Consider the following 10,306-nt stretch of genomic DNA (forward strand, 5'->3'; position numbering starts at 1 on the left):
TCCCAAAATTAGCGGTAAGAATCGCGTAAATAAAATTCAAAAGGTTAAAAACTTGCTTTACGTAGTTTTCCAAAAACGTTCTGTTTCCTTTCGCTTCTGTTTAGTTTTTCAACTTTTGAAATATATTTAAATGTCTTATTTTTTCTTGAGCTACAGCTACTTCCGGTTTTAAAGACCTTTGTTCCGTTCATTGGAAGAGATCACGAAGATCGCAGTTATTATAACAATCTTAACAATATTTCTCAAATATGGTGCTTCTTAGTGTTATGCATAAAACGTACTACAAATTAGACTGCTAACTCTAAAGGGCACCAAAACTAAACAACACATAACGAAATGTTTACGAAATTTAAAATGATTAAAACTAATTGAAGAAAGCCAAAGAATTTTTTAAGACAAGGCCAAATATTTATTTAACATGTGTTTGAACCATTTCAGTTGAAAAATCGTACTTGGCAAATTTTTCAAAGTAAAATTGCAATTTTTACACACACAACCTGACTATAAAAGATGGCGGTAATGTATCATAAAGTCTAAGGAAGGTGACCAAACATTTCATGAGCCAATTGGAATAAGATCAAAGCCATTTGACCTTACACGACACTGTAAAATTAAACATAAAAAATAATACAAAAATGTGTTTTTAAAATTCTTTATTGTGGAGTACCGTTATTAAGAACTCAAGTTTTAAGGAATAAAGAATGGTCTTGATACTACATACACCGAAAGTTAATTTATCAGTGCTTCTCTTGGTGGAATTTCTGTCAGTTTCACTTCCGCTGAGTCATCTGCATTAGTCGCCAGTCTTAAAGTGTAGAAAAAAATAATTTCGGTGTTAATTTGACCTCATCCTGATTTAATCATGATTAAATATTAGATCTTAATTCAAATTATTTAATTTAAAATGCAATATCTAAATCGTTATTAAAATTTTACAATTGTTAGAGCACTTTTTCATTTGTGACTAAACTGATGAAATCACGATTAAAATTAATAAACCATAATAGACCTTTCCATAAAATGTTCGTTACAGTATGAGGGGGAAGGAAAACGGTTTTTGCAAGGATGATTTAGATCAACGTTATATATATTACTCCTTGTTTTTACCCTCGCTCGACTCTTGAGCTCGGTATGTCGTCTGCTACCGAGTGTAAGTATTTACAAAACACGGCGTATTAAAATTAATAATAATTATAAAATAATAATAATCAGCTAGGCTAATACCCAAGTGATATTGATAAATTTGTTATATCAAATATTTAAAATATAAAAATATTTCGTTTACTTAACTAGTCATAAAAGGACATGATTTAAATATTTAAAATAACGAAAACTTAAGCACGGTATCGAAGATGTTTAACAGTTTAAAGCAGTGTGAACTAAGGCTCAACGTTTCATTGACAGCCACAGACTCACAGTAGTGTATCAGGTAAAGATTGTTGTTTATCATAAAAAACTAGACAATAAATATATAATTATTAACAATACTTTCACAGAATTGATATAAGTATTGCAATAATAATTCATTTAATTAGTATTGAAAATAAATTGAACTCCGAAGTCACTAAGACTAACCCGAGCTCCGTGTAATATATTTGGGGAAATCTTAATCAAAAAGTACAGCCAACGTTTTGTTTAGTTTTAGCGAAATTGGTGGTGGGCGACGTAGAAAAAAAAGTGAACGCATGTAGAAATATTTTATAGAAAGGCCTATTAAAAAAATAAAATCATTGAATAATTTAATCGAGAATTGAATTCTTAAGGTTATTAAATAAAAATGAATAACCCTTTGTTAAATATTCACAATTTTTACTTAATTACTTAAAAAGTAGCCATTGTGACTTTTCAGAGACTAGTCAGGCCCTTAAATGAAGTTAAGTTAGCGGAGGTGAAACCTTTTCTATTTAAATACAATCACACATAAAACTGGAACAATTCCTAACTAGTACTACAGAAAAGGTGTTAAACCTAACGGATATTTTGGCTTCGACGCTCTTCGTTTGGCGTGTTCGCTGTAGTGAAAACTAGTTTTTATTTCTGGTACCGCTTGAGGCCTAAGCGGCAAGGACCATATATAGGGTAATTTGCGCATCCTGGATCTGTGTATTAATACTTCCTAGAAAATCGTGGAAACCATTTTATTAATATGTCTTTTAAGCTTACTTTTCGAAGTCAACGACCGTATCGGGCAAATGCTTGTTTTGAGTTTCGGGTAACAGCAGAAAAACCGCTCCCGTCAGCAGAGAAAGAACGCCGTACAAGATAACCGGAATCGATGCACCGTAGAACCTTCCCTGCAATGAGGCCAATTGTACATATGCAGTTTGCCAATTTTAAAATAATGGTAATTGAATAATTTACCAAGACGTCGGCGAAGGGACTGAGAATTGAGCCAATTCGGCCAGCGGTCATGGCCCCGCTGACCCCAACTGCCCTCACGTTCGTTGGGAACAATTCGTTACTGAACACGTACAGTAAGACATAGGCCAACGAGTTGGTCATCCTCCCGATCATAATCAGAGTTAATTTTAACCAGAAAATATCTGTAAACGAGCTCTTTGTTAGATATTTAAAAAGAAATGGATTTCCGCGACTGAGGGCAGACTTCCTAATGCAGTTCAGAGTAGAAATAAAAAATGATTTTTTCTTAATGACAAAACCAAACTGGAAAACCTGTTATATTTTAATTCAAGAGTAGCGCGTTCACACTGAACTGAGTTGACCAGCTAATTAAGTTTAATCTGTGAATTGAAAAGGAAATTGTTTTCACTGACCCCCGACTAGCATGACTGCTAAGAAAATGATGCCAGTCACGACAAAACTGACCAATAGCCCTTTCCGTCTCGTGAAGTACTTGACCACCAAAATGTACAAGACCACGGCGGGTAGGTCCACCATGCCGGTCAGGAATAGATTAAGGTACAATGAACCACCCATCAGGCCTATGCTCAGTTTGAAGCCGTGGTTGATGAACACGGTCGCTATGCTGAAAATGTAAGAGTAATTGACTGAGTTAAGACCAATGACTTTTTATTACTCTAGAATCGTACTAGGTGAGGTAAAGTATGGCCGCTACTTTGCGCATGTGCCTGTTTCTTAACAAGTCGATGAATGAAGCCTGGTTGGATTTCGTGTCCTGTAATTGAAAGCTCAACACCTGAAACCTCGAACCTCATTATGGACATTGTACCTCGTACCATCTCAATTTTCTGTTTGAGTTTGTTCATGATTTCGTCGATGTTCTTAATTTCTTTCCCGTTCATTTTGGTTTGTTCCAGGAGTTGTTTCTCAGCTCTGTCGTACTGTTTGGTTGCTAGCAGCCATCTGGTCGATTCGGGTACTGCCCTGGAAATCAATTTTTCTTAAGTTAACAAGTTCTTCGGCGAATATTTCCATCGAGGTTAGCTGATAGCAAATATCACAGGAGGCTCCTAAATTGTCGGCATTAAATTGATGCCAACCCAAAAATGGTGGTTTTGACCTGCAAAATGTTTCTCTCTAAAATATACTTAAAACGTATCTTCAAAAACACGGCGATTTAAATTTTTATAATTGTAAACCCGACATTAAAAATAGCAATCTTTAATATTATAAAATTAGATACGCCTGGCTTAGAGGTTTACTGTTATTTGAAATTTAGTGGGCGTAGGATGTTAAAAATTGCATTACTAATGGATATCGATAATTTATTTCTTATCATTATACGCAATTTTTTCAAACAAATATAATGCTACAATATTGGTTTAGGACAGGTAATCGATAAAATAAGGCTATGCTGGGCTACGATTTACGTTATATGTTTGAAATATCAATATTAAATAAACCTTAACATCAGTTTATGTTTAATTTCGATTGAAATATCGATTTTAGTTTAATTTCGATTGAAATATCGATTTTAGTTTAATTTCGATTGAAATATCGATTCTCGTTTATTTTTAATTGAAATATCGATTCTGGTTTATATTTAATTGAAATATCGATTATTGTTTAAACTCAATTGAAATATCGATTCTGCTTGTAATTCAATTGAAATATCGATTCTGGTTTTAATTCAATTGAATTATCGATTCTGGTTTAAATTCCATTAAAATATTAGGACGAAAAAATGGAGAAAATATCCTAATTCAAATGTTTCCCAAAATAATTTCCGTTAAACAGGAAAGCGGTGAATTGCAATTTAAAGCAGAGTGTCTCACCAGTACAGCAGTAGCAGGAAGGGTAGTTGGAAAGGCAAGGATGAGACCAGCATGATCGCTTTCCATTCGTGAATCAGCCAGCCAATCAAGGCGCACCCCATGATGCCAATGCCCCACATGGCGGTGAAGCTGTATACGATGTAATCTCTGTACTCCGGACCAACTGACTCCACAACTACGATAAATAAGGCTATCATCAAAGCGAAACACACTTTCTGGCAAAGACCATCCCAAATAAAATAGTGCCACCTCGATCGACAACTTATTTAAAGTGAAAATAATCTTACACAACTTTAATAAGGTAAAAATGATTGTAAACTACGAATCCCTTATAATGAAATCCTTCCAGCTAGTTTTTTTCTAGAAGCTTAAGCGTCATGGACCTAAACTTGGTTTAATGCATAGCAGAAAGATTCCTTTACTACATGTAGCTCGAAATCTAAATCAGAGTTGGTTTTGTCTCAGTTGAAGAAAACGCGATTAAACGTAGCAATGGTGCCCATCTTTAATGGATCTCTCCTGTGTTTTGGTTTTTCAAAAATCAAATAGGTCAAGAAATTGGGGTGTTTAAAAGGCGTTAAGAAAGTGTTACACCTCGTTCACACCGTTTTAACACTTCCAAAACGGAGTTGCTTTTTAAAGGTGTAAAAATAGTGTGACAACCATATACAAATGTTTAAATAAGATACACATTCAAAGAAATTGGGATTCATTTCACACCGTTCTAACACCATTTACACTCAATTTGATGAGTCCAACCCCGATTCAACAAATTAACCAAACAATTAAACCGGTTTTAGGCACTTTCCACAGTTTGTGAAACAATAAATCCAATAACATGTAAACGCACTTTTAATCAGTTATGACGCATCTTTTAAGCGTTAATACGCCCTTTATTATGAGATAAATCACACCTTTAAAAAATTAAAAGTGTTAATACGCCCTTTTGTTAGAGTTAAATCACACTTTTAAACGTGTTAATACGCCCTTTTGGTAGAGTTAAATAATACCTTTAAAAGTGTTAATACGCCCTTTTGTTAGAGTTAAATCACACTTTTAAACGTGTTAATACGCCCTTTTGGTAGAGTTAAATCACACCTTTAAAAGTGTTAATACGCCCTTTTGTTAGAGTGAAATTACACCTTTAAAAGTGTTAATACGCCCTTTTGTTAGAGTTAAATCACACCTTTAAAAGTGTTAATACGCCCTTTTGGTAGAGTTAAATCACACCTTTAAAAGTGTTAATACGCCCTTTTGGTAGAGTTAAATTATACCTTTAAAAGTGTTAATACGCCCTTTTGGTAGAGTTAAATCACACTTTTAAACGTGTTAATACGCCCTTTTGGTAGAGTTAAATCACACCTTTAAAAGTGTTAATACGCCCTTTTGGTAGAGTTAAATCATACCTTTAAAAGTGTTAATACGCCCTTTTGGTAGAGTTAAATAATACCTTTAAAAGTGTTAATACGCCCTTTTGGTAGAGTTAAATCACACCTTTAAAAGTGTTAATACGCCCTTTTGGTAGAGTTAAATCATACCTTTAAAAGTGTTAACAAGCCCTTTATTAAGAGTGAAATCATACCTTTAAAAATTTTAATAAGCCATTTTAAAGAGTTAAATCACACCTTTAAAAGAGTTAATAAGCCATTTTTAATGGTTAAATAACAATATTAAATCTACAACGCCTGGGCCAATGAAATGATCCATAACCCCGAATTTCACCATCGCGCAAAGCATATCAACATCCGTGAATTTTACACAACAGACCTGGTCCGAGACGATCAGCCATTACGCCTTAAGTAATATTTTCATCGAGGGTGATCACTTAAGAAAAATGAGATGAAGGCATTTTTTGTTCTTAAGCTATCAATAATCAGTAGTTTTTTATGCATATTTTATCTCTCTGTCATTCTGTTTTTTAGCAGATAAGAATACTTTTTGTCGCGCTTGGTTTTCGGTATAAAACACCCGGGCATTATAGCTCTTGGTCGCAGTTAAAATTACGTCTTAGGCAAAGCATGTTCGATGTGGCGTTGCTTTAGTTATACTTAACGTTTTTGTAAATTGTCTGCATAATTTTACCGCTGCGCCCGGTTTGACGTGCTGTAAACTGCAACACTTTTTTCTATGGTTTTTACCTAATAAAAGGTTTTTAGAATACTACAAAAATGACATAGTAACAACATTAAAATTGTTATTGAGCTCTTGTAGGTGGAATGTACCTTTCAAAAAGGCATTTTAACACCTTTATAGGTGTTATTTATCTCAAGATTTCCAAGTGAATTTACACCTTTGAAAGTCCGATTTTACACCTTTAAAAGTCTGATTTTACACCTTTAAAAGTCTGATTTTACACCTTTAAAAGTCTGATTTTACTCTTTATACGAACCTATTTACACCTCTTAAGGTGTGATTCAACTCTCATCAGGTACAATTTTTATCTTTTAAAGTGCGAATTTACACCTTTAAGAGTGTTATTTTATTCTTTAAAATTGCTTATTTTCACCTCTAAAGGTTACTTTTAACTCCTTCACGGGTGTGATTTTACTCTTGAAATGGGTGTATTAACACCTTTAAAGGTGTGATTTAAAGCTTACAAGTTGCAAAATGACTATTTAAAGGTGTGTTATTACACGGTTATTGGAAATATTTTGTGTCACAAACAAAGAATGATAAAAAAGTGTTTAAATAGTGTGGAAAAGAAATTTTAAATATCATTTTTGACACCTTTTTTTTAAGACGAAAATCTTGAAGGTGTTAATACGGGGTTTGATTTGTGTAATAAAACGCCCCTAGCAGTGTCAAATTTCGACTCATGAAAAAGTGTACAAATAGTGTTAAAACGGTTTGAATCAACACCCCAATTTCCTAGAGTGTAGACTCATTTTAATGTTGAGCTAAGGTGAGACTTGATTAAGGTTAGTTAAATGTTGGATTAGGTAAAGTTAAAGTTAGGAAACGCTATGAATAAGGTTTTGTTAAGTTAGGTAAAGTTTGGGTTAGACAAAATTGGGCCACCTGTTTAAAGGCATAATAAGTCGCTAGATGACTTGGGCCTAAGGTGGTGCCTTGGGTATTAGCCTAGCCTAGCTGATTATAAGGTCATATCGTTTATGGAACCTTTGCTAAGTTTAATAACACAAACTGTAATTTGATAAGATGTGACATACACGAAGCCATGAATGCGTTTTGAATGAGTCCGAACCCAATTCCGATGAGGAACCTGAGGACCAGGAACATGGGCATGTTGGCAGAGAAACCGAGGATGAAGGACACCAAGGTCATCGCCGCTTGACCCGCCAGGATGAGTGGCTTACGGCCAAATCTATGCATTAAGAAAAATAATTGAGCTGAGCTATATTAATAGGAAGGCTGGATAATATTGAGAGGTTTACTTGTCGGCTAATTGTCCCGCCGGAATGTACGAGACAAAGTTGCCCAAAGAGAAGACCATGTAGCCGAAGGAGATCATCCATTCTCTGGAGCACACCAAATCCCACTATCACCCAGGCGAATAACAGACAAAGTTCAAATTTCAGACAGAGATGCAAATTAACGCTCAACATTTTAGTGATGAACCGCATAATATTGAAACTGTTGGAATCTCTATCTTGAATTTAAAATTTTTGTATTTTTCGGTTTCCCCTTTTCATAAAAAACCTTGCTGAGGTTAACAATAGTTAAGGTGATGTTGGCTCGCGTGGCTTTAGGACTAACCACCACCTTCCTTCGCAGAATAACCGGGCCAACTGGAATAATAGAAGTAAAAGTCGCTCGACGACTTGCACTTGGGTCAAGTAGGTGTCTTGGGTATTGGCCTAGCTTAGTATTATTATTATACGATTGAGAACTTCAGATTTTGACGGACGCCAGAGCAAAACGCGTGGTTTGATGAATATCAATAGGCCATCTAATAATTGTTGGAATAATGCCACAAAGAAAATCTATTGGCTTGTGCGCCAAGTCAGTTAGTTATGTATTTTCACGATGCTGCTGGTACGTTATAGTTTTGAACCAGTTTCCTGGCTTTCTGAATCGATGACCTCGATAAGCTATCCTATCCTTCAATACACGGAAGTAAAACTCCCTCCCTTTTGACGACAATTGTAGGTTATACATGGTGATTTTACGTTTTATAGAATTATTGTGGAATCCAATAGATTTTCTTTCGCGTATAAGACAAAGTGTGAATGGCAGCAAAGCTGTTTTTCAATACGCAGTATATGGCTCTAGTTACAGCAAAATAAAAATAATTTCCTTTTTTAATTTTTAATTTTATAAAGTAACTTGACTTTCTTATTTCATTTAGTTTCAAAAGTCCAGGCGCGCACAGCCTGGATATTGAATTGGGAACCATCCTCTTCAACAGCATTTTAGCGCCCTTTAGGGACCAATTTGGCACCCTTTCCAATTTTAAGTGGGTATATTTGACACCTGTACCACCCTGTTTCTACATCACTACACAAGTCCTCGAGGCCGAGCGAAAGTATACAAACGACTTTAGGATTTCACAGGCTCGTGCAAAAGCTTTAATCAAGCTCTGTATTGTGACGCAAAAGCAAACAATTTATATTTTTAATTGTACTTTTTTTCCATTTATAGAAATATTTAATAAGTATTTTTAAATCGCTTTTGTGAATACAGTATTACAATTAAGCAGCAGGCTCACAGGGATATTTTAAAATCATAACCCACAATCACTGCTAGCTGATGCAGAATGGAGGATATTGTGATAGATAATGGCGAAAGTGGTGGCACCTACGTTTTGGTGCCTAACAAAGTCTTGTGAGAGCCAAATATGGCGAACTTTTTCTTGAAAGCGACCATAATTAATTCTTCCAATATGTAATAATCACTATGAAATTAATCTCCTAGTGTAAATTTAGCTGAATGCGTACCTCTTGCGTAATGGTGGTCCTGGTAGTGTTCTCGTACAAGAAGCTGTCGCAGGTGACCGTATCATTCAAGCCCAAGAGTTGCCCAGTCGCCGTTCGTTCCCCGGGGTAAGCTGGCCTGTCGCACTTTGCATCCAACGAATCAATCCCATTCGCACTAGAGTCGTAGTACATTCCTCCGGTATCACAGCCGAATTTAACTTTCATGTTGACGTACTGGTAGTTGGTCATGAGGAAACTCCAACATATCGGTCTGATGAGCAAAGCGACGAAGATTCGTTTTTGGAACTTTCCGAATCTGCCCGTGACGTCCGCTAAATCCATGCGTCGCTCTCTCGCACTGGAGCCTCAGCGGACCTCTAGTAATGTTTGCAATTTACAACTAAGCGAGGCGCGTTTGCGACGACAAAGATACGTACGCATTATCTGACGATAAATTGTTAATGTAAGTGTAGATTTCTTACGAGGTCCCTGTAATTTTCTACGGACAAAGACATCCGTAGAGGGATTGCTCTATAAAGGAACGACAAGTAACGACAAGTTCTATAACTCGTAGTTGCTGTTAGATGGTACCATTATTCGAAGTTATAATTTATTAATTTTTGTGTGCGATATAAAGTAACGTAAAAGAAGTAATTTGGAAGTGCTTCGGATTTTAAATTAGTTCATAAATAAATTAAAATTCTTAATAACAATTAAATAAGTAATTATTAAGTTATCTTATTATTATTATTTATTTAAAATAATAAATATAATTAATTTATTGAATAATCAGATATTATTTATTTAAAATAATAAATATAATTAATTTATTGAATAATCAGATATTAGTTATTTAAAACAATAAATATAATTAATTTATTGAATAATCAGGTATTATTTATTTAAAATAATAAATATAATTAATTTATTGAATAATCAGATATTATTTATTTAAAATAATAAATAGAATTAATTTATTAAATAATCAGATATTATTTATTAAAATAATAAATATAATTAATTTATTAAATAATCAGATATTATTTATTAAAATAATAAATATAATTAATTTCTTAAATAATGATAAATATAAAATTATCGGTTAAGTCATTGAAACGAAAATTATCAAACACCATTTTCGAGAATTTGACAACTTTTTGTTATTTATGATGAATGAAAAAAGATGCTCTTTAGTTTCAGCCGCGAGTTACCATTGAAGTTCGACTTTGAATT

At 34.2% G+C, this 10,306-nt stretch overlaps 1 protein-coding gene across 2 annotated transcripts; it reads right to left on the reverse strand.

Annotated features, from left to right (window-relative positions):
• Positions 1-636: 636 nt before the first annotated feature.
• LOC149963023 (organic cation transporter protein-like) lies at positions 637-9,459 on the reverse strand. Of its 2 annotated transcripts, XM_090170435.1 has the most exons (10): positions 9,095-9,459; positions 7,592-7,695; positions 7,367-7,521; positions 4,197-4,371; positions 3,198-3,345; positions 3,051-3,136; positions 2,775-2,986; positions 2,362-2,543; positions 2,164-2,294; positions 637-805 (listed from the first exon to the last, which is right to left on the reverse strand). In XM_090170435.1, the coding sequence occupies exons 1-10, from the start codon at positions 9,413-9,415 to the stop codon at positions 730-732; spliced, it is 1,590 nt and encodes a 529-aa protein (XP_090026561.1). In that variant the 5' UTR covers positions 9,416-9,459; the 3' UTR covers positions 637-729. The 2 variants fall into 2 exon arrangements, with proteins under 2 accessions (XP_090026561.1, XP_090026562.1); XM_090170436.1 differs by lacking the exons at positions 3,051-3,136; positions 3,198-3,345.
• Between the last annotated feature and the right edge of the window lie 847 nt (positions 9,460-10,306).

The sequence above is a fragment of the Leiobunum rupestre genome, chromosome 1, assembly GCF_980474605.1.
Source record: "Leiobunum rupestre chromosome 1, qqLeiRupe1.1.hap1, whole genome shotgun sequence".
Classification (NCBI taxonomy): domain Eukaryota; kingdom Metazoa; phylum Arthropoda; class Arachnida; order Opiliones; family Sclerosomatidae; genus Leiobunum; species Leiobunum rupestre.

Coding starts and splice junctions, on each gene's coding strand:
- LOC149963023 (XM_090170435.1), bottom strand. CDS start 9,415: ATGGATTTAGCGGACGTCACGGGCAGATTCGGAAAGTTCCAAAAACGA. Junction 7,522..7,591: donor GCGGGACAATTAGCCGACAA/GTAAACCTCTCA, acceptor CTTAATGCATAG/ATTTGGCCGTAAGCCACTCA. Junction 3,137..3,197: donor TCAAACAGAAAATTGAGATG/GTACGAGGTACA, acceptor TTTCAATTACAG/GACACGAAATCCAACCAGGC.